The sequence below is a fragment of the Candoia aspera genome, chromosome 1 (genome assembly GCF_035149785.1).
Source record: "Candoia aspera isolate rCanAsp1 chromosome 1, rCanAsp1.hap2, whole genome shotgun sequence".
NCBI classification, from domain to species: domain Eukaryota; kingdom Metazoa; phylum Chordata; class Lepidosauria; order Squamata; family Boidae; genus Candoia; species Candoia aspera.
In genome coordinates this window covers 235763801-235788653 of record NC_086153.1, presented here as the reverse complement: position 1 = coordinate 235788653, position 24853 = coordinate 235763801, and the positions used below count along the sequence as shown (strand labels likewise).

General features: G+C 43.1%; 1 protein-coding gene across 2 annotated transcripts; it reads left to right on the top strand.

Annotated features, from left to right (window-relative positions):
• The first annotated feature begins 1390 nt into the window (after positions 1-1390).
• On the top strand, positions 1391-15813 carry IFITM5 (interferon induced transmembrane protein 5). 2 transcript variants are annotated; one of them, XM_063289216.1, is made up of 2 exons: positions 1391-1646; positions 15472-15813. In XM_063289216.1, exons 1-2 carry the CDS (start codon positions 1434-1436, stop codon positions 15691-15693), a joined length of 435 nt encoding a protein of 144 aa, XP_063145286.1. In that variant the 5' UTR covers positions 1391-1433; the 3' UTR covers positions 15694-15813. The 2 variants fall into 2 exon arrangements, with proteins under 2 accessions (XP_063145286.1, XP_063145288.1); XM_063289218.1 differs by lacking the exon at positions 15472-15813 and adding an exon at positions 3447-4205.
• Positions 15814-24853: the final 9040 nt, after the last annotated feature.

The window sequence follows — 24853 nt, the reverse complement described above, 5'->3', positions numbered from 1 at the left end:
GAGTAAGATTTCATCAATAAAATCTACTTTGCTTCTTATTTAAGTGTGAGTGTAATCTTGGAATTTCTTAAACTTGGTGGGCATCTTGTGCACAGCAAAGCATTTTAAACTCTATTTGCGTACAGCACAGAGCAAGAGAGCCATTTAGGTACATTCTATACAGTTAACATCTTTCACACAGCCTGAAGAGAATGAGAGTTTAACCAGAGGGGTGATTAACATTTTCCCAACCTCCACAATTTGAAATATGGTAATCCTACCCAAAACTCAGCTTGAAGTGCACACGCAGAATTACTCATTCTGTAATAAGTATTTTAATAATTCTTGGCTTTGGCTGACACACTTGTTTACTCTGGACTGGATAGGATGGCACAGACATCTGGTTCAAGCCATGAAGGTGTGTGTTATGATACCATTGCCCAAATCATGCAAATTCCATAATTTGCATGATGACATGACACATACATAGGTCAGTTGTCCTCCAGTAGACATCTGTGTGTAATTAGGTGGGCCAAAATTTCATTTCAGGTGACAACTGTTCCTCCTCCATTTTTATCACCCATCACCACCTCTGCAGGGGGATCTGACTGTGGAAGAATATAAGCCATTGTTACTGAACATGCGCATGTGTTCTTGATCTGGCTTTGCAAACCCATAATAAAGTATTTGGAGACTGAAGTTCTCTTAGTGTCCTGCTTGAGTAGACAAAGGGAATTTCATCTTGAGAAGGGAGACTTATAAGCCACAAATGGGATGAAACAAAAATTCCCTCTTATAGATTTTTCTCCAACAAGACTTAAAACCTTGTAGTGGAATGCTAGGCCATGCTTTTGATGCTTTCTAAACAGCATTTTTTTCTGTTGGCCTTTCCAACAGAATGGTCACTGAAACCCCGTCTGAGTTCTTTCACAACATCATTTCCTGTACTGTTGTTAAGCTGCCTTGAGATTGCTATAATCCAAAACCCACGTAGAAGCGCTTGTATTAAATTGCATCTAATGTCAATCTGGTCATGATGGAACGTAGCTCCCAATGTTTCTCCAAGGGCCTCCCCACCGGAGTGCATTGTTTAAGTGGTAGCCTGGAGTCCTGTAATACGAGGCAGGCACCACAAAGCCCATTTTGGGATGCAGCGGGACAGAAATATTAGCTATTAAGCATGTGTGTAGTCTGCACTGTTTTGAAACTCAACGCAGCTAACAGGCTCTTCACTAAAACCCAATGTGCCTATCATCCCTCTGAAGCAAAAGTGAACGCCGGTCCGGGGGCTCTTACGTTGCTTCTCCACCTGCTAGGCTGGGTTTCATTTCTTCTCCAGAACACATCCCTCAACTCGACCCACCCCCTTCCCCAGCCGTCAGCCCCTTTCCTTAATTTGGCGTAACCCGCTCTCACCCTGGGACGCTACGCAGAGTTTGTTGCCCGCGGGAGCCATGTCATCTGACACCGTTTGCCTCGACCTGCAGCCCTACCGCAACAGCACCGACGAGGAGCAGAACGGCCCCCCTGCCCTCAGTCCTGCCTCGAGGAGACTCGCCAGGGACCCGCCCAAGGATTACGTCCTCTGGTCGCTGTTCAACCTTCTTTTCTTAAGTGGCTACTGCTTCTGCTGCCTCAGTTTCGCTGCCCTCGTCTTCTCCATCAAGGTAAGCGAGTCTAGAAGGGACAGAGAAGCTAGTTAGGTGCCGGAACTTCTTCCCTGAAGTAATTCTGCAGTTTCAACTTCATTTAAGTTTTCCCTGTGGCATAACATTTCTTTCGGGAACGTTTGCCTCTGTTTCTTGCTTTGTTCACTATTTAGAGAAGCGAGGATTCACTTGCTTTTCTGGAGGAGACCTTTTTTTTTTTTGGCTCTGTAAGAAATGATAAAGTGTTGTTTTTGCAGGGTCATGCAAGCCTCCTTTTTTAGTACAGCTGAGGAATGTAGTGGGAGGATGTGAGGTGTAGTAAAGTGAACAAGTGACTGTTTCATCTAAGAACAAAGGAGATAAAAAGCTAAACCAAGGCCAGAAACCAGTTGTAGCTGGTTTTGTGGTCAAGGGAAGGCTTTGGCAAGCTTGGTACTGCCAGATAAGGAAAGAAGCAAATAAGAGACTGGGGGAGATAAAATGTGAGTAAGGGGAGGTGTAAACGGGTGGAGCTTCACGTGGTATGTTTAGGCGCCCCGGATAGGCTGTAAACTCCTGAGTACCTATCCAATGGGGAACAGGAGGAGGGAATCTTGTGGACGGGATAGGGTATTATCAACTGTGTTCTTTGCTTTGTTCGGTGTGCCTCCTTTGCTGGCCACCCGCTCTTGCAAGAACATATTAATAAACTTAGCTTTTGCTGCTTCCCAAGACTGTCAAATTTATTCTGTGAGCTGCGTTTCTCACAGCTCCATCCCTCACTGCAGTCCGCGGATCTTCTATGCCTCTGCCACCATATCAATTAAATGGAAATTCCAGGCACCACTTCCTTCTTTGTGCCAGATGAACTTCACTGGCTGAATTTCCACCTACAGTATTCCATAAGCGTAACTTTCCACGTAAAAGCTGCCAACCCTCGCTTAACACTGGAGACGGCCATCTTCCTCGCTCATTTAAGGGACCGTAATTGTAAACTCTGGGAGACAGTGGAGAATGGGAAGGCCTGGCTTGCTATGGTCCATGGGGTCACGAAGAGTCAGGCACGACTTAACGACTCAACAACAACAAAAATTCTCCTTAATGCTGGCTCAATACGGGGAGCTAGGCATTGGTTGTTTTTATAGCATAGGACGTTTTTCCCTGGTGTGTAAGGAGAAAGGGATAGGGGAATTCAAGTATTTGTCATCATTTATTTGTGAAACTTTTGTTTTAGCAATCTCTCTTTCTAGCTGTAGCTTTATGTGTAACAGGCAAGAATATGTGAAGAAACCAGCCTTGAGTTTGTTTGCTAATGAAGTGCAGATTCAGAAGTTTTGGGGGGGTCCCCAATAGATTTTGTTTTTAGAATGAGGTCCTTTTTAAAGGCAAGGCATTGTGCTTTTGGAAGGGCAGTCTTCCAAAATGTTTCTGGTCTTCTCAAACTGAGAAAAACTTGATCCCATTCTGTCTCCATCTGTCTTCAGAAAGAGTGGGTTATTTATTGATGATATTAATACACTACACCCCCAACACTTTACATCCATTCAGTATAATGTTATAAACATATTAAAACCAAACAAAATATAGCACCATAATCTTTGCATGAAAACAAAAATAAAAAAACAACAATAAAATGGATAAATACTGCTGTAGACAGGTTTGCAGGTCCAAAGGAACTCAAGGCTAAAATATGAACAAAGATATGAGAGGCAGGAACTTTGCTGTTTGACTGATGATAGCTCTGATTGTCACAGCAGTCATAGATAATTTGAGGATTAACTGGTATAAGTATGTCTTTAGGTTTAATTAATTTTCTTTTTAATATTTTATCCTTTTCAGTCAAGGGATCGTAAAGTTATTGGAGATCCTGAAAGTGCGGCTACCTATGGGAAGAAAGCCAGATGCCTGAACATTGTTGCCTTTATCTTGGGCATTGCAATCACTATTGTTTGTTTCCTTGCAATATTTTTAAGTGCAAGTTACACCTTTGAAATGTGCAGAGAAATGATGAAGAAACACCAGTGATTACAGCCAGATCAAGGGAGAACAAATGATTCATCCAGGATATCCTCACCAAACATTTTGCTTCTAAGCTTTGACTGCCTCACTTCTCTCTCGCCTGTATATTTTCCCTTGTCAAAAGGAGGAATTCTATGTAGTGCAGTTTAACACAACTTGCCGTATTGAAAATGGGAGAGATTTATATTGCGTCTAGAGCAGAGTTTTTCAAACTGAGTTCCACGGAACCCCAGACTTCCATGATACCTTGACGGGGCTCATGAGAAGCTACGACCAAACAAGCAACGTTCAGGTCAACACAGCCAGTGGTATGCAGAGCAATTTTTCTAAGGAAAAGCAATCATGTCCCACTCATTGAACACTGATTTGTGTGGTTAAACACTAAACTCTCAAGTAATTGTGAAATTCAAGTTTAATTTTTTGTATACTAGAAATGTTAATTTTCCATTTATAATAGTTTATTTTTTATACTTGGGATAAATGGAGGAACTTACTGGGACAGTAATTGGGGCAACAGTTTTCGTGAAATTCAAATAACTTTATAAATTTGCATAAATAAATGACAAAAGGCGCAAAAAATTGTTTGATAGTTTTCTATCACTAAAGCTTTGCCTCTTGATCAGGAGTTCTAGGAATTTTTTTTAACAAGAGTGGAGGCAAAGTAGAGCCTTCTGTGACTTTATAACGTACTCCATCTTATATTCTATACATTTACTAGTATTAGTTGAGCCTCTGAATTTGTTTCTATCTCCTCTCTCCTGTCTCTGTTCGATATGAGATAAGCCACAATGGACTTAATTGCTGTAACCTCCTTTTATACATTCCAAACTGCATATATCTTCCCTGAATTGTGAATGGCCTTGATTTAGAAACATCCTGCCTTCATAACTCTAATTTCTCTACAGTTTCCTCTGTTTGAGATGGGGTAAGACTCAAACTTTTACAACTGGCATGGATTAAAACAAATGGCAGTTAGAACAACACCTGTTTTATTTATTTATTTATTTATTTATTTATTTAACAAATTCCTATTGCTGCCTATCTACCAAAGGAACTCTGGGGAGCAAACAAAGATTTTTAAAAATCCATGTTTACAAAATATTAAAAGGAATTTAAGTCAAGGCCCCTGACAAAAACTCAATATCATCTGTCAGATACACACCCCGCCCCCCCAATTAAAATCCTGTTCCCAATGCCTGGGGTAATAGGCAGGTCTTCAAGGCTAACAGGATAGGGCTGTCCATTTCCTGGGGGGAGACTATTCCACAAGACAGGCACCATGACAGAAAAGGCACATTCCCTAGGTCCGACCAAGTGACTGCTTCACCTATGAGACCCAGAGCATGCCCATTCTGCCTGATCTGGTGGGATGAGCAAAAACCATTAGGAAGAGGTAGGTAGTCCTGCAAGTAACCTGATCCCATGCCATGTCAGGCTTTGAAGGTGACAACAAGCATCTTGAATTGTATGCAGAATCCTACTGGGAGCTAATGCAACTCATGTAACAGTGGTGTTATGTGGGTGTACTCTCGAGCACCAATGCTGGACATGCCACTGCATTCTGGACCACCTAAAGCTGCTGAATGCTATTCAAGGGCAGTTCCATGTTGAGTGCTTTGCAACAGTCCAATCAGGAATTGACTAAGGCATGAGTGGCGTGAGCAGTGCCTCCTGATGTAGGAATGGGCACAACTAGCACACAAGAAGCAATTGTATAAAGACCCTCCTGTCCACAGCTGCCACCTATTCAAGCAGGAGCTATGAGTCCCCCAGATTGTGCATCGACTCTGCCTGGGGGAGTGTCATGCCATACAGTGCTTATAAAGGAAGATCATTAGATACGGAGAAGCCCTAAAACCCACAGCCACTCAGTCTTGTCATGGCTGAGCTGAAGCCTGTTCCCTATCCAGACCTACACAACCTCTAGGCACTGGGAAAGCACCTCAATGCCATCACTTGGATGGCCTGGGCCAGAGATGTATACTTGAGTATCATCTGCATACTGGTGATACTTAACCATGCTGATGGATTACCTAGTCCAATGGTTTCATGCAGGTGTTAAAGAGAAGTGGGGGGAGAGCCTGGCCCTGTTGCACCCCCCGCCCCCGCAAGCAGGGGCTTAAGGCAAGACCTCTCCCCCCAACACACCAACTGGAACCAGTCCTACAGGAAGGACGAGAATCACCAAAGAACGGTGCCCCCACTCCCAACCCCCTTGGTAGGTCCCAGAAGATACCATGAGGGATGGAACTGAAAGCCATTGAGAGATCAAGGGCGAGGATGAATTCATTACCCTCATCCTGGACCTGTCAGAGGTCATCCACAAATGCAATCAATACCAACTCAGTACCATATCCTAGCCTGAAATCTGACTGCAATTAGCTTTCTCCAGAGCTCTTGGGAGCTGCAAGCCACACCAAGAAGGGAAGGTTGGAGGTTGGATGGACATTGTCCAGTACTTCAGCTAAATGAACAAAACAGTTTGGATCTCTACAGCCTTTTCAACTTATGCCTTAAGGTGAGTTTTGCCACCGCCTGGGTTCTGTAGCCTGAAAAGGGTTTTGTAGCCTTTTTTCATAGCCATGCAAGAGAGAAATCAGGCATTAGATGGGAGTAATATTCTCAGGATGTTAACACTTCAGGAAGCTACAGCAGAATGGCAGAATTTCCCTTTTTCTTTTCTTCTCTGGTGTACTTCTGCCCCCAAGTGGGCATCTTCAGCAACAAAGGAAGGAGGAAGTGTCCATACAACATACAACATTCCTGTAGTCTCCTCAATGGAGTTCTATTCAGTTCATGATAGGATTGCTTCCTTCTTGAACTAATTTCTTGGGATAGACAGGAGGCCCATGCAAATCTACCACTGTGAGAACCAAACCTATTTCTTTTCAAGGCCATTGCCTTTTCTGGGGAGTGGAGCGTTCAAGCAATTTTCAAAAAGTTCATTTTGTTTTGTTCTTGATTTATCAATTTTACTTTCTGTCTTGGTGCTTTATTTGTTCAAAGTAAAACAAACAATCCTGAACTTAGAGTTTCCATATGAGAAGTTGGATGAGATTGCTAACATCTCTCAAGATTTGATGGTCTCGTGAAGTTTCTGCCATTTTTTTTAAAAAAAACTTTTGCTTTCTGATGTCTGTGCTATTATGCAATGATGCTTACCACATGAAAAAGTGGGCAGTGCCTCCTGTCATGCAAACTCAACTATTATGTTAAATTGCTAGGGAAGATATCTAATCTAATGCATATTGAGCAATCAGTTTTTATCAGTTGCAGATAGCATATTGGAATAATGGATTTCTCCAACCAAAGCTACAGTGCAGATGGAGGAGGAGGTGGATATTAATCATTGCTTACACAAATTATGCTTGTCCCTATATTTGGGAATGCAGAAATAAGAACAGGTATGGGTGGATCTGACAGCTGGCAGCCCTCAATGTCATGTTCACCATTTCGATGTCTTGTTAACATCGTAACGTTTCACATGTCAAACCGTTCTTCGGTGTCTTACATGCTTGAACGTTTGCTGGTATTTTCCAGTATTGCTGTGCTCCTTGTTTTGCTACTTCGGAATGTATGTTTGGGTTTGCAACTCTGTTCAAGGTTACTTTCCCAGGCAGATGTAACGGTTGCTAGCACCTGGGAGGGGGTGGTTGCTAACGAGTGCTCGGGGCGGGACTGGGTTGGAAGCAAGGCTTTTAAGTTTGTATTTGGCGCGCTTTTGCTCATTCTCAGCTTTCTCTGTATTTGCATACTATTCCTTTAATAAATCAGTTATCTTTAAGCCCGAGCTTGTGAGACTGAGTATTTGGGATTAGGCAACCATTACACTCAATATATAAACTTACCAAGCCTTCAGCTTTACAGAATACATGTTTTGCAGACCTATACACCATTATGGATCTAACTGGTTTCAGGACTGCTCAGAGAGATTATATACATTACTGAATCTTTCTTTAAAGGTATTGTTTAAGTAGGAAGTGACGCTGTTTAACAATGGAGGAGCTAGATTTAGAATTGATAATTGTTAGAGTTCATTTCTTTTTGCAAATAAGTGCTCTTTTTATCTTCTATCATTTACTTGATATTTGTCACTTCTGCATTCTACAAGAGGTATGGAGGTATCCATACACCAAGGGGCCCAGGACAATGAAACACAGGATGAATGAATGACACCAAAGTAAAAAAAGCTCCAAGATTCAACCAACCAGAACTATTCTTTGCTGTTCAAATGCACCCAGAGTCAAAAACTGCAAAAGCACCACCTTGGGGGATAAAAAGTACAAACTAAAAAGTTGATGATGGCTCACGGAGTTTCAACCGGCACACAACTCTAGTGGGAGGGCTGGCTGCCAAGGCTGTGCTGGTCCCAGAGCTCAGCTGCTCTTCCAGGAGTTATGCACTGGCTAGAGCTCTTGGGTTCACCCCTGGACTTCCTCATGAAAAGGGCCAAGGTCAGAAGCTGGCTAGCTTTGATGTTTCCTGAAGAGAAGGATGGCGAAGTGCAAAAACTGTGGTCTCCCTTCCTTGACCAGAAAACATTGGCCTGGCGCTCCCTCTGATTAGTTCCCAGCTCTCTCAGCCATGGCTTGTTCAGTGGGATTTTTATAGGGGAGGATATATACTTCTAGCCACACTTAAACTGGGATCATGGGGGAATTTTAAAGGCATTTTTTTTAATTCAGAAAAAAGAAAAAGGAAAGAGCTGAATTTAAAGTGTGTGCATGTATAGCCAGCAAGCAGCCAATAGGGTCCATGGGGGATGTCAAAAAAGGCAAGATGGTGGACACGTCATCTTGATGCAAGGCCCACTTTTTTTGTATAGGGCAACAGCAGCAATGGTCCACAGTGGCCCTCATAATGTTTGTTTGACATGTCTTAAAGAAGATATTTGAATGGAGCCTTCGCTGTGTAGATCTTGCATACCTGGTGCTGGTTATTAATCTTCCTTGAAAAATGAACAAGTTGCTATAAAAAAAAAGGGGGGGCGATTTAAAGCAGAAGAAATGTCAATTGAGAAATAACATAAAATTGGAAAGGAGAGCCATCATTAGTATTGGAAAATACTAAACTATTGAACATATTTGATTTGTGGGAAAAGGTCAAATTGTAGGGAAGACTTCTAAACTTTAACCACAACACAATTCCTGTATTTTGCATGGCATTTCTCTCTGATCTCACTTTTTCTCACCTTTCCCCATCCATCTCTCTCTCTCATCTCCCAACTGAGGTTAATGCTTCAATGGTATTCAATCCACAAAATGCTTGCCATAATACAAGTATTTATTAGCCAAGGATTTGATCTGACTCTCCTTTAGGCAAAGATTTATTGCAAGGTTTCTGCTGGCCACATGGTGGAGTCACAGCTGAAAGAAGAGTTATGCTCATGCTGTGAGGGAGCAGGATGGAGCGACAATCAGTCTGGATTATTATGCAGGGAATGCCCTATCCGTAAAAGATTACACCAACTTTTTCTTTCTGGAACAGTGGTAGTGGGGTTCTTTAATGTCCCTTCCTCTCTCTGATTTAAATCGTGCCAAACTCCTATTAGTCCCACAGGAGAAAAGGCAAGCACAGCTGCTGTACTGGAAGTATTAGCAGTTGTGGGCACATCATTTGTGGGCTCCTCTAATTCGTAAAAAGAGCTTCCTGAACCATTAAAAAAAAGATAATAAATCTGATTACTCATTTTCAGCTCTGTGTCTGGTTTGGCCTTTCATCTTGCCTACACTATGCAATCTGCACTCAACAGCTACAGGGCACTTCTACAGGGCATGGTATCCATTCCCCAATCCCTCCAAAGCAGTTTGTAGTGGACCTGCAATCTTCAAAATACAGAGACTGGAATGAGCAAATGATGTTCTCCTTCTCACTGACCAGTAGGAGCTTACTAAAACATAGCTCCATTACTACCCAACTCATTGCCAGTCTTAGGGCAACAAGTCTTGCCCGCCCTGAAAGAAAAAAAATTGAACTACTAATTCCATTCTCATTCTCAATACCTATTATATATATTTGTCTGATCATGTGCAGAATAAATAAATAAATAAAGTGTCAGCATTTTGAACAGGGTGAAATTGTCTAGTTACCAAAACATCACTCCTCCTATATTAAAAATCCCATTGGGAGTCGTGAAGGTGACATGGAGGCTTGCCCTGTGCTCCTAACCATAGATAGGGCAAGAAAATGTTAACAAAATGCATACGTTTAGGCTGCAGAGACTGGAACCCATTGTAAGGGTGTTGATATTCTGTCGCTGTCCTAGCTTCACCAACCAAAATCTCCTCACTTCCCATTCAAGACACAAGGGAAATAAAAGGAAAGGAAATCCTAAGTAGCCTGGTCTTTTGCATGCCACTTTGTCCCCTGTTAAAAAGAGGGGAAAAGAATCAGAGTTCTTTCAGCCTGCTCCTCTCCTGGGTTACTCAGTGGGAAATGCAAGGCTGGCAAGTCAGCAGTCCTCTTAAAGGACCTCCTCAGGAGCTGAAGCTCATAAGCCAGGAGGAGGAGTGGGGCAAGAGTTTCCTCGAGTGGGAAAGAAGATCACTTGCAAACTCTGTGGAACTTGTTTCAGCCCATCCTATAAGCTGGACAGGGTTAACATGCTCTGGATCTCTTCAGTTAAGCAATGCCATCTTACCGGAGCCAGGAGCTGTGCCTTCCCTGTTGCTGCACCTCCCCTATGCAATAGTCTTCCTCCCTGTTCTCTGAGATCCATATGGATCCAACCTGCTAGCATTTAGGGTAGCAATGGTGAACTTTTGGGCTTGGCATGTCAAAAATTCAGAAAATGCCTAACTTAACTCTGTTGATGTGTCACCTCCCCCCACTGAACAACAACAACAAAATTCTTTTCCCCTTCACTTAAAGGCGCCCCTTTGCACCAAGGCAGGCTTCTTCATGCCCCTTCACACAAATTGCAAGCGGCTTCTGCAGGACCCGGCTTCATGCAAGAGGAAGCAAGAAGATGGCAAGGTGAGCTGGGGTGGCAGAGGGCAGGGCAGTGGGGGCCTCAGAGGTGGTGAGAGTGGCTGCCGCTGGGACTAGGCTGGGGAAGCTGCGGCTTCCTGGAGTGTGGCAATTGTTGGGAGTTGGTGAACACTGGTACGTCACCCAAAACATCATGGCACACATGTCAAAGGTTCGCCATCACTGATTTAGGGAGACTCATAAGACCTGGCTCTTCCTGCAAGCTCTGGGATAGGACATGGGCCTGCTTTTAGGTTTCTGTGAGCAACTTTAGAAAAAATCAGATTAAGTCAAGTCAAGTCAAATCGCTTTTGCATGTGTGAAGGTGTGCAATTTTGATTTTACTACAACAGAACTGAAAATCAATCAGCTCATTTGCCAACCTCAGGTGACATTACAGGTTCATCGAAGTCTGGGGCCACTTCTGCAGAGTTTTTGTGGGCAGGCCTCTAGACCCTTGCCCAGGAAATCAGCAATGGGGCAAGGGAAGACTCAATGGCTGGAAGAAAGAGAAGCAGGCAATGCAAATAACTCCAAGATCCCTTTGCTGCACCCTGATCTGTCATTCACAGAGAAGACTCTGAGGTGAGTAGGTGGCACCTTGCAGCTTTCCAAACTTTGCCTTTTTGCCTCATGGCTGAATCACTCCCCAATTTGGGGAGTAGTACAAAATCAACCACAGTGATATAAAAAAAGCATTCCTTGCCCAAGGGAGAGAGGGCAGGCATGAAAAACCAAATATTTCTTTTAGTCCTAGCAAGGCATTTCTGACAACCACAGTCAGACTAGAGCTGTAATTTCTTTTCTATATATATAGACAGAGATGAAAATGTGCCTTAGCCAGGAACTATATAAAGGGCATCCCTGGTCTGGCTCCCTCATAGGCTACTCTTCCTGGGAAACTGCATTTCCTCTTTCTTTCTCTTTGCAACTTTGCAATACCTGCCTGCCCATGACATCCCACGAGAAGGAGGCTGCTCCCACCGTCATCACTGTCAGGCCTCCTGTGATCCCACGGGACTATATTATTTGGTCAGTCTTCAATACCATCTATATGAATCTCTGCTGCCTGGGCTTTGTAGCTCTTGCATATTCCATCAAGGTAGGAGGACTTTTTGATACTATTCTTATCTCTTGAGAGCTGTGCTGGGGGCTGGCTCTTCACCTGGGATGGTCTCTGGGGAGCTTCTGGAAGAGAACAGCTCCCAAACGCTAGCTGTGATATTGTGCTATGGAACCTTCGTAGCTTCTGTGAAGCTTTTGAGTTTCACAGAGCTCCCTCATACATTCAGTTGCCCCTTATAGATTTAGTATGTTTAAGGACTTTGAAATGGCTTTCTTTTATCGAAGAAGAAAGGAGTTTAAATCTAATTTGAGGTAGTAGACATATCTAGGTATCTCAGTTACAAGCTCTTTCAAACTTGTAAGCTTGTATGGAACTGTATCTTAACTAAAATAACATAGTGATCCTTTCTATAGCTTCTCAATCAAGTACTGTAATTTGATTGACATCCCAGATTTATATTCTAGATGTCTAGCTTTTCCCAGGGAATTATGGCATTCATGTCAAGTAAGTCTGCTTTGAAGAACATTTGATCTCTTTCTTGCCTATGAGTAAGAGAGGAAATAACACAACTTCCAGGAAGCCAAAGGAATTCTATGAATTTTTTCAGCCCTGATGTGAGAAACTGCTGAAAATGAAGTGTGAATTTTCATGTAGATAAAAAAAGAATATCAAGGAAGAATCAGATGCAACAAGTACACAGTACACACTCAAGTGCACAGATACATTATTCTAGGCTGCCAAATATTATAAAGAAAATGTGATAAAACATGTGCTAGTGCAGCTTTCTTAGACAAGTCTCTTTATTCAGCTGATGTAGGAATGATATTTTTAGTTTGGTTTGGTTACCACCAAACTGACTCTGGGCAGTTCACAACATAGCAAAAACCAAGATAAAAATACAATGCTAAATAGATAAACAAGATGAGATCTGGCCACTCAATACCAAACATATACAGAAGCACACCCAACAAGGGGCTCCATCTACCTTAACCAAAGGCCTGGGAGAACAGACAGGTCCTCAAGGCCTTCCAAAACACCATCAGGGTGGGAGCCTCACAAATATCAGGGGGAATCTCATTCCAGAGATCAGGCACTGTGAAAGAGAAACATGCTTTCTTCATCTCGATAGATGGCCCTGTTTAATTGTAGGGGCTTGGAGTATACCAACTCTGCTAGTTTATACTGGCCAGGCAGAAAAACAGGAGATAGGTTAATGGCCGATGCCATGTGAGGCTTTATATGTGATAATCAGCACCTTGAATCACACCTGGAAGTATACTGACAACCAGTTCAGCTCATGAAGCGGAGGCCTCATGTGGGTATATTGAGGCATGACCATTACTGCCCTCACCACAACATTCTAGACTAGTTGAAGCTTTTAAGATGTCTTCAAGGGCAGTGCCATGTAGAATGTGTTGCGATAGTCACGCCATTAGGTGACTGGGGTGTGAGTGATTGTCTGAAGGACCTCCTAGTCCAGGAAGGGGCACAATTGGTGCACAAGATGGAGCTGTGCAAAGGCCTTCTTGGCCACAGCTGCCACCTGCCTTTCAAGCAGCAGCTGTGACTCCAAGAACACCAGATTACACACCACTCTTAAATGGGGAAGTATTATCCCTTCCAAGATTAAAGATGGAAAATTCCTTGATATAGGTAAAGGTAAAGGTTTCCCTTGACGTAAAGTCCAGTCGAATCCGACTCTAGGGGGCGGTGCTCATCTCCGTTTCTAAGCCTTGGAGCCGGCGTTGTCATAGACACTTCCGGGTCATGATGACTCGGAACGCCGTTACCTTCCCGCCGAAGTGGTACCTATTGATCTACTCACATTTGCATGTTTTCGAACTGCTAGGTGAGCAGGAGCTGGGACGAGCAACGGGAGCTCACCCCGCCGCGCGGTTTCGAACCGCCGACCTTCCGATCGGCAGCTCAGCGGTTTAACCCGCAGCGCCACCGCGTCCCCCAAATTCCTTGATATTATCCCTTCCAAGATTAAAGATGGAAAATTCCTTGATATAGGAGGTGCTAATATCCACAGCCACTTGGTCTTTGTAGGATTGAGTCAAAGTTGATTCCTCCCCATCCAGGGCTGCACAGCCTTCAGGTACTGGAGCAGGACCTCAACAGTCTCATTTTGCTGGCCTGGGGTTGAAAGATATAACTGGGTATCATTGTATATTGATAATACTGAACCCCAAACCAGGGGATGCCCTCACCCAGTGGTTTCATGTTAACCATGAGGGTGGAAGTGTTGAACTCTCTGTTACTCCACAGTGGAGGAGCATAGGGAGAGACCTCTCCTTACCACCAACATCAACTGGAACCAGCCAGTTCTTCTGATGGCACACTGGTGACATATTTTAATTAAGAAAGAGTTTCCACTGTTCACATTTTACACTAGCCATGGTGCATTGAATAAACCACAGTTGAATGGTTTCACACATTGAGCTAAGAAACCAACCAACCACATGATGGCTTAGAGCAATGTTTAACCTCATTAATAGAGGAAAACACATGTTTGAGATTATATTTATAACTTTGGTGATGAGTCAGGCCCAGGAATTTCATTTACTAACTGTTCCACAATTTCAAAAACTGAAATTTTTGGCAACATTGGAGTTGTCTGTTGTTGCTGTTGTTGTTGTTTAAATAGTGAAGCCAGAAGGGTAATCGTTTTTCTGAGAGATTTGGACATTGCTCACCATAGAGTGAGTAGGTATGTGGGTATTTTTGTCCCACTAACCTGTCTGGCTACAGGCAGAAAATGGATTAGCTCATATTCAGACTGGGCTGTGTTTCCTGAAGCTGCTTCAAACACTTTGTAAAGTAAAAGATGGAATACAATGTTTTAAGTAAACAAGTTACTGTTAAAACATTTCTTCCAAAGTTCTTCTACTTTGCCTTTTTACCATAGGTTGACATTTCAAAGGGGCACTGGCATTTCCTGTAGATTGAGCTGAACAATGGGAGAAAATACACGTTTGTGTGTCAGGCATTAGAGGAAAATAAGGAGAGGCAGAGGAACAGAGAAACAGATGAACAGGGCTGATGTGGGAAAGGCTAGAATACCATGAAATCAATCCTAGTTTACGTTAGTTAATTTTGGAGATGTTATGTCACGTGTTCTTTACAATGAAACTGGCTTAGGCCCACTTACTGAAAACGATTAAATGGTATCATGAGCAAGAATCTGCAGACAATTTGTGAGATCACCATTGTATCGATACCTTTACCATCCGACGATGAATAAATGGTGCATTTGTTGATTAAGAGGCTGCACTCTGTGCTTTGTGGAAATGTGAGATTGAAATACAACATAAGATGAAAGCAGAAGTAGTAATATACAAGCAATGGAATCAGTCGAGGCACCGATGGAAAAGAACTATGGGAACTGTTTAGAGTGTGTGGGCAAATTCTAAAGAAGAATTGCAATTTCATGTGGTTTTCCCTGGAAGGAAGATGTGCCATGTTTCTACTCTTGTTAAAACTACAGAATGTGTAACTGCTGGTCTACCAAGATTAAGCACATGATCTGATTTCTTCTGCTGCCTCTTTGGGATTTCTGCATTAAACTAGTCTTCCGCAAGTTAGGTGGCACTGAACTATGATATATGAAATGTAGCAACATGTCACTAAGCAGAATTGTTAACATATGGATTTTTTTTTTTGCAATATTCCTCCCCTGGACTGTGCCATTTGCACTGTGGAAGATAGGGGAAGAGCACAAACATTTTACACAACGGTGAGGTGGTTTATATAAACTATATGTATTCAATAATACGTTCTCAAATATTTCATTTTTTTTCCTTGAAGGCTCGGGATCAGAAGGTGACTGGGGATCTGGAAGCTGCCCATCGCTATAGTTCCAAAGCCAAATGTTACAACATCCTTGCCACAATGTGGAGTGTGGTGCTGCCATTAGTGCTCATTGCTTTGGTGATTACTGGTGTCCTCCACCTGTCCAAGCTGGCTCAGGAATCCATGGACTATTTGGCTTACAGACTCTTCCCAGATGATGCTGAGGACAAAAAGTGAGGGGGAATGTGTCTTAAGAGATGGGTATAACCCTAGCACTGCGCAATACAAAACCTCTACCTGCTTCTGATTTGGGTCATCTGGTTCTCTATGGTGAAGCATTAATCAAGCCTAGGACTCCTTTTTCAGAAATTCCTGCAGATGTTCATCCTTGGTGTCCTGCATAGACTCATGGCTGAATTGTTCTACCTCTGCTCTGTCCTACACTTCCCATTTTCAAGGGTCTCTCCTCCCTAGCTTTCTGTATTTTCTATTGGATCCACACACATTTTGGGTAGGTAGACATGCCTCAAAGAAAGCAGGTAGAAAAGCTAGCCTAGTCAGAATGATTATTACAATACTTCTGGAAACTGACTTGTGTTTACAATGATAGCCTTGTGCCTTTCAAATTTCTTGCTAATATGTTTTTGTAGTTTCTATAGGATTGCTTTCAACCTATATTAGCTAAAATAGTTTTTTTAAAGCATATCTTTTTTTGCACCATGCATGTATTATTTATGGTGAGATCCCAGGACAAGCCATCTTGAACTGAATAGTTAACTGAGTTCCATAACAGCCACCTGGCATATGCAGTTTTTTTTTTTTTTTAGCAAATGTGTAATTGAAGTTCATTAATAAAACTTCTCAACCAAGAATAGATCCCCATTCATCTTGGTGGCATTTTCTTCTCAATAGCTATTTTAAAGTTTGCATGGTTAATCTATAAGCCAGAAAACTATAAAATAAGGTTAAAATGTTTTAGCATGCATTAACAGGTTAGGCGGACAGTCTCTTACAAAAGTCTTCCCCAATTTACTATAAAATTTGCCAGTGAGGCTGATAGAAGTCAGAACTATCTAGAAGGCAGTAGCCTATTTGGTTGCCAGTAACAGAACATTTGCCTCCTGGCCTTCTTTAGACAGTTCAGAGTACATGGTCAACAAGCCCCATTTAACAGTGCAAGTGCTTTGGTATAGGGAGGGCTCCCTGAGATGCTTATGTCCTTAGGAGCAAGCCTTCAAATCTTCCTTAGAACCCTCTCTGGTTCCTTACCTGTTTTTAATGCCAGTTTCTCTTTATAGTTGCTATTTAAGTACAGAACTCAGACCACACACTAGTCTTTTGTGCATCTCAATGTTAATACAAGTAATTATTTTGATCTGTGTCATGTTTTCAACCTATTATTTTAACCCAAATAAAAAGGAAAAAGAAAGAAAGCTTGGATTATCTCTGTCTAGAAGCCTGGTGGGCATACCAGCCCTGCTTCAAATCTATAGCCTTGAAGCTCCATCCATAACATGCACTTGAAGGTATAAAATTGTACACAATTGTTTGTGAAGCAGAGGGCATCTGTTGGTGGTGCTGGGGGGTTCAAAAATGTCAAGAGGACACACAATGCACATGAAAAAGGAGCAGGGCTTTAATTATGTGGTAGTGGCAGCCACCTTGGCTTGTTGACATGCTTTCCCCTCCCCCTGGAGTTGCAAGAGCCATTGTGACTAAGTAGAAAAGAAAATCCTTGACTGTTTAGGGGGAAAGGTGTAAATGTCCAGCTATGCCCAGTTATGCGTGCTTATGATTGCAGTCTCAGAGTCTTTCAAAATGGGATAGGAGAGACAATAGAACCTACTGCAAATGTAGTTTGGACTCAGAATCTATTTTCTCTAAATAGACATGACTTACATGGGCTTGTAGCCTTGTCTGAATAACTACCTTATCATAAAGGCAATGTTAGGCAAGCCAGGCAGAGTCATTTGCATTTAACTGTCCTTTACTAATTCAATGTGATGTGCAATGTTGAAACTGGATCAGTATACACTGTGCTAATTCCTGCTTAATAAAATCCATGAGCAATGCACCTATTCGAGATCTGGGGCAATTTGGGAATATTTGTAGTGATTCACCAACTGGGGACTGCTAGTGTATCCTCAGACATCCTTAACCAAGTTTTTAATATAATAGCTGGAGTGTGTTAGCTTCCTTTCACTTAGCAAAGGAAGGACAATATAGTCAAATTATATTATTACAGAGGCATAGTACTTGCATTTGCTACCAATATAGAAGTATAATAAAATAACCCAAAACTCATATACCAAGCTCTTCTGCTTTCCCTTGCCATTTTGGGCTTCTTGGGAGATGTTTTACAAAATGTCCATTGATTCACAACCTCTACTTAACATTCCTCTGAGGCTCACCCATCTTTAGATACTTGGTTCCACTGAGGAACAAGGATTGTAATGTAGTGCAAAGCTCTGTAATTTACTGGTTTCTCTTCTCTCTCTTGCCTTGGCCATTTGTTTTAAACGCACTCCCTAGCATAAAAAGTCCTCTTTAATCTTGGATGCACGTGCCCCCACTAGTTATTTGCCCTGGCTATGTGTTACCCCTTTGTCTGTCTGGGTTGAAGATTTATTGCATAGCATGGCTATTTCAATCCAGGATAATAGCAGAGAAGCTGCTGCTCTTTGAAGCCTCTGTGGCTAACAGCTACCTTGTTTACTATTACTTGAACATCTTGCCCAGCACCATGTTTCCAGCTGTTTTGCTGGATGGTGGCATGAAACGTGTGAGCTGTGTTGAAAGCCAATCATTATACCATTATCAGCTAAATATTGCAGCTTGTGGTCATGGGAAACCAATGGGATGTGCCATTTGCTAACAGCTCCCTTTCATTTGCTGGTGACTTGATTGAGCAACATGGAACAACTGGGTAGGTAGAATATCTAGTCAACTGCTTCAGTTCCTTTAACTTCAGTGTTGATTCCGAGATTTCTGTGTGGTCAAAACAATTCTGTGTGCAGGATTTAGAACTTCCAACTGTTTGGGTTGCCATGGAATGTGGGCTTCTGCTCAGCTCTTTATTAAGGCTGAAATCCTAGATCTGTGAATGCAGTGGGGCTTCCTCCTGAGCAAGCCTGCAAGGTACATAACTAGAGCTCTTCCAGAATGGAAACACACAGCCATTTCTAGTTATTTGTCACATGATCAACACACTGCCTTTTATAATGTCAACTATTATTACAAGATAGCATTCCTGAAGTCACATTAAAGAAATAACTTGCTTTCAGTGGGAATTCTGATCCGTTCCCATGCATTTTATTTAGAAGGATATGGCTGTTCAAGAAATAGTAACAATTCCAACAAGCTTAATAATTCTTTTCCACCAAAATCAATGGAGTTTAGAAAGAACTGATTTTGCTTGGATTTTGCTTAGCCTATATCAACCCCAGAGATGTGGGGAAATGCTATGTAAAAATGTTACCTAGAGGCTTCTGCTGTCAATCATAGAGATTACCTTAGATCAGAGCAAGAGATTTCTCAAAGCAAGTCAAATTTAAAAGGCCACTCAATTCATAATGCTTCAGCCCATGCCTGCTACTTCAAAGTAAATCATCCTACTGGTGGCTCACTGAGGAAAGGCAGACAGTTTGTGTTCCCTGAACCTGCCCTAAAGGGCTTCAGAACAGTTGAGGGCTTTGCTGATTAAGGGACGAGCATTCCTCCTACTAAAGACAGGTCTTGAGTTGCCGCCAGCCTAATTACAAGGCACCAAGGTCCATTTCACTCCCTTGTTAAATGTTCCCACATGCTGGCTTGATGGTCACAGGGGTTCTGGGCTTTTTATATATGAGGGTTAGTTTGGAATGTGTGGGATTTGTTTGGATAAAACCAAATCTGAGCAAAAGAAGAAGTGGTGTTTGAATGCCAGCGAAGGGAAACATGATACCGTTTGGGTGGAAATAAATAAGCAGCCAAGAGATCAAGTGCAGAAGACAGACTTACTGTTCACAGGTCTGTTTTTTGAGCAGCAGAAAACTATTGGAAACTTTGGACCTTCAAGGTGCTTTAGGCAAGGACAAAACTAAGCAAATATATTTAGTAGTAAGAAACGGTGTAAACTCCATTTGTGACCTCAGCATCAGCTGGGGTTAGAAAGGGACAAATCCAAATCTCTATTCAGGAAGAAGGCATACTGGATGGATGACCCTGGTCAAATCACTATGCCTCAGCCTAAGGACACAACTGCCCCTCACTGCTTCCTGAGGGCAGGAATGGATGAGGTTTTCCTCTTCCCTCTTCCAGCATGGAAATGCATTCCCACCTGTGCTCTCCAGATTTGATTCAAGACTGCTATTCTCCAACTGGAGCCCTCGTAAGCCCCTCAGAACACATAGTCACCGGTGCTTCCTTCTGTTCAGGAGCAGCCCCAGCTCTGATTGGCTGCAATGGCTGGCACACCCCTCCTTTCCAGCAGCTGGTCACTTCCTTGGGCAGTTATTGCATGCTGGGCTACTCTCTTCTCTGATGGTCAGCAGGTGCTGAGTTTTATAGTCTTGTGATTGATCCAACATGGCTCATTAAGTCAGTAAACTGTCCTCAATCCTAGAAGCTCATGCTCCATTCCAGGCCTCACATCTGGGCACCATTTTGGTTTCTGCCCAGGCTGGGTGAAGCATGGCCCCTTTGCTTTCCCGCCCTCTGCCCATAAGTAGCACTTCAAAGCGTCCCTTCCTTTTCCTGTATTTTTCAAACACTTTTAAGCTGCAACCTAGGAACATCACTACTTCGTTTCTGTGAAGCTAAACTATCCCTTCTTCCCTGTTCGAAGAAAAACCTGTTCCTATTGCTTTGATTTTGTAGCATCAGAGCAATGAGGATACCCAAGGGAAAAAAAGGAAAAAGGAAGGGTGTGTGAAGGCATCCACATGTGCAAACATCTGGGAAGGCAAAGAAAAAGCCCAGGGATTAGTGAGAAGGGAACAATCCCTAGAAGGAGAAGGCAGGCACTGGTAGACAGGTCCACCCAGGAGCCAGCCAGCAAGGCCTGCCTTCCCTCCATGGATGGGAAGGGCAAGAAACAGGGGAATGACCAATCAGGTTCTGCAGTGCCCATATTCTGGAATGAGCACCAGCCCACCTTTGTTGCCAACCTGTTGTCCCAGAACGTGGGCTCACTTTCCCAGTATGCAAGGCAAATTTAACAGACCAAGAGTAGAGATTGGATTAAAGCTTTATTTGTGTGAATAAAAGGCGCCATGTTCCCAAGCATGAGTGCTTGTCTTCAGCAGCACAATTTATACATTGGCCCACAGGGAAATGGTAAAACCTCACTGGTGCACTGTATTAGTCCTGCCCACTCTAGGCAGGTGCAGGAAATTCCTTATTTGGTAAATCAAGTCTACGGTAAACAGGAGGGAACGAGCCCTTGCCCCCTGTTAAAGCAGGGTCACTCATTCAGAGGCAGAGGCAACATAACAATTGTTTCCCCTCAGTAAATGAGAGGCAAGACCAGTGATGCTGGTCATCAGCAAACTGATCAGGTCTTTGTGCAGTCTTTGTAGGCATCAGGAAGCAAGAACTTGGGCACTTGTCAATCCAGCTGGCTTTATGACTCACAAGTGATCTCTCTTGCCTTTCTCCAAAAGGTTGGGCAGGTTATACAAACTATTAAGATGGATACAAATTATTAAAAATGTACAAAATGCAAAATACAAATACAAAATAGCTGAACACTGGCTCATCAAACCCATAGCAGTCTGGGCTGCAATTTCTGAAGTTGGCTTAAGAAACAGCTGGGAGCAGCATGGAAGATAAGCAGCTTAGTCTGCAGGGCAGAATTTATTTATTTATCAAATTTATACACCACTCATCTCACTATGGAAGTGACTGTGGGTAGGCTTATAATAAAAGGTCATAAAACCCATTATAAACAGTACAGAAAATACAAAAAAATACAAAGTCAAAAGAGAAAAACTAAAAGACAGAGAGAGCGTCTTCAAGCCACCAACAAACAGTGGTGGGGTTCTTGGTACTTTCTGAACTTGGTTGTATTTCATTACCAGGTTAGGTAACATCATCAATGAGAGCTAATTAGCGATAATGTTACCTAGCTTGGTAATGAAACATCTTCCAAAAAACCCCCTCCAAGTTCAGAATACACCAAGAACCCAAAAGTTCAACCCTGAGCAACATATATTCTCTTCTACTGAAGCAAAATTGCTCTGAAGAAAGCATTAGATAGGGACTTCTATATTAGCAGTCACCACTTGCTGAAGTGTTTGTTGAATCAGGGATTTGTATAACCTAGTATAGGATAGCATGAAATTCTGATACACTAGCAAACATTCCAGGCTAAGAACAGTAAGAGAGGATTGTGGCTATTTTCCCCCTCCAGCATTCCACCCCACCCTCCATTGTTTGCTTCCTACCAATTCCTCCCCTTGAAGAAATTGCAGGTGCCTCTTTGAGCAACCAGTTGCTCAAATGAGAGGCAAATCCTTACTAGCGCAACAAGAGTTTGCCTCTCTTTGTTGCAGAAGTATTCAGGAAAGCTCTTCTACTGTAATGTTTCACACCACAATTGGCATTATTGGGCCTTTGTTTTTAGGAAGCATTCCAGCATACAGCATTGCTCCATGTGGGGAATCCCATGGCAAAAATTCAGGTGGTGGGGGAGAAAGGGTTGGATACAGTGCACTGCTTGCCCAATTAGGATCACTGCATATGGCCTTTCATTTTGTCAGATGGTTTCTCCAAATATTGTCTATGTACTAGTGACATGGATGTGGTGGCACTGCGGGTTAAACTGCTGAGCTTGCTGATCGGAAGGTCGGCAGTTCAAATCCGCGTGATGGGGTGAGCTCCCGTTGCTAGTCCCAGCTCCTGCCAACCTAGCAGTTCGAAAACATGCAAATGTGAGATTAAGAGGTACCGCTTCGGTGGGCAGGTAATGGCATTCCATTCAGTCATGCCGGCCACATGACCATGGAAGTGTCTACGGACAAACGCCAGCTCTTTGGCTTTGAAACGGAGATGAGCACCGCCCCCTAGAGTCAGACACGACTGGACTTGATGTCAAGGGAAACCTTTACCTTTACCTACTAGTGACCCACACTAGTTCTCCAGGGTTCCCAAAAGGAGCATTTCCAACTTTTCCAGGAAATCCTGTGCAAGACTTGAATGTCCTTTGTACAAACAAGGATGGCCTGAATCTTAATTCTTGCAAATATGCTCGAGGGCTGCCTTTGGAGTTGCCAGACTACACAGAAGAGAAGTGGAGAAACATCCACAGAGATTTGTCCTATATGGGGGGTGGAGGTAGATTATCCTTGAATGTCTGGAAAAAGTGCACCTCTCTATGAATAATTTAATCTGCCACTCAAATCTATGGGAAATGATCTATCCATAGCAAAACGGGAAACTATGCAAAATGCTTTACCAGTGCAGTATCAACAGAGGACAATACTGTATGCTCCATTTTCTAACTCAAGAGAATATATAGTTGCATTTAAAACATGCAATTCAGGGAGAGTCAGGATATTTTATTGATCAATCTGCATAGACATTTCATTACATAGATGTTCTGAGAGGCTGAGAATATTAAAGTACAGTCACAATTCCTGTCCTAACAGTCAGGAAACACGCTGAGACGATGGTTAATTCTCTATGTTTATTGCTGCTAATTAGACAGAAAATCCTAACAAACTGAAGAAGCGTGGGAAAAACCCAGACAGATAAACCCAAAAAGCTAAGGCGGGTCTGATCTGTGTCTCTTTGAATGGCTGCTTAATTCCTCAGTACTACGCATGCACTTTGCCACCTGGATAGGGGCCCCCTCCTGCTTGCCATCAGTACTCACGACAATTCCAATAGACTAAATGTAGCATGAGGGAATTCTCCAGAAGACACTGCCATACAAAAATCAGCCAAAGTTCATTTAGGATTAACAATGCACTTGGAAGGCAACTTGAAGCCCATCATTGGGAGGGGAAAATGTCTGATTCCAGGGTGACTGGGAGCAAATGCCACAATGCACAAACAATGAATGGCCCCATCCCAGAATCTGCATTTATTAGAGGGCAATTACACATTGTAATTGAGAGCCAGTTTGGTCTAATGGTTAAGGCAACGGGCTAGAAACCAGGAGTCTGGGAGTTCTAGTCCTGCCTTAGGCATGAAGGCTGGCTGGGTGACTTTGGGCCAGTCACTCTCTCAGCCCATGGAGTCAGGCTCGGATGACAAGCTGGTTGGTCAATTCCTGTTGCAGCCAATAGATCAATGTTCAGCTGATCCGAAAAGCAGTGGAGCTGCCAAAAGCAGAGGAACAACATGATTCCAACTAAGTTTTGAAAGCCTCCTCTTGATCATCATCAGCTTCTGAACCATTTTTAAAGGCAGCTCCTTTTTAAAGGCAGTTTTGTGGAGGATGGATTGCAAAAATCTGAAGTAGAGGTTAGGAGAACATTTTTGCTTATTTTTTTCTCACCTGAGGAAGCAAGCGGGAGCTCCAGTTTGCTGCACAGCAAACGGGCAAGGTTGGACAAATGACGTTGCGGCTGTTTCTCCCTGCTGGCTGTACTGGAGAACGGAAAGATACAGGCCTGGCCGCCACACTGCAAATGGACACCCAACCCCCCTGCGCTTGTCAGCATTTCCCAGCGGTGAACTCCAAAATGCCATTGAACCACAGCTCACCTCCCACACAGTCACTACAGTACGCTCAAGAATCAGGAATGCCGCAGGCTACAGTCCAGCAACCCAGAACTTCAAGGGTTTCGCAGGCTAGGTCAGAGCAACCAGATGCAGAGTCCTCTTTTTTCTCAGTTGCTTCTTTTTCTTGGACGACTTTGGTTGCAGCTGTGGTTTGGATGCCATCATGTGGTTGCTTTGTTGACTTTCAAAGGCTAAAAGTGGATGGAAGTGACGCCCCCCAAATGCCTTTAAATAGCCCCCTGGCTTCTGTTCACAGAAGGCTTCTCTCGCTGCTGAGCATCCTCCCGCAGACACTGCTCCATTATTGGGAAAGAAGGAAGGTTTTCTTCTTCCCAGTGAAGGGGCTCCCAGTCGTGATTCCTGGCCTCGACTGACCCTGAAATCTACAGATCTCCTTCTGTGCCTAAAGAAGCCCCCTGCTTCATTGCACAGAGACAGCATAGCCCCCTGCTTCCTTCCAAACATAGGCAACAACCACAGCTGTGTGGGTCCATGCAGGAAGAAACCCATAGCAGGTAATAGAGGGCCAAAGTCACAAAATCCAGCGCAAGGGGTCAGTACTCCCTCAGTACAGTTCCAGCAGGCAGGAAGTCAGAAAAAACAGGATTGAGGAGCAACTTCAGGAAGAAGGAACATCTAATACTCTGCTTATAGTACATCACATTCCTCTTGGGACTGACTGTGAAGT

Bases quoted from the DNA above. Each gene is read 5' to 3' on its own strand.
- IFITM5 (XM_063289216.1), top strand. From the start codon at position 1,434: ATGTCATCTGACACCGTTTGCCTCGACCTGCAGCCCTACCGCAACAGC. The intron at 1,647-15,471 runs GTAAGCGAGTCT...TTTTCCTTGAAG, and splicing joins CCCTCGTCTTCTCCATCAAG to GCTCGGGATCAGAAGGTGAC.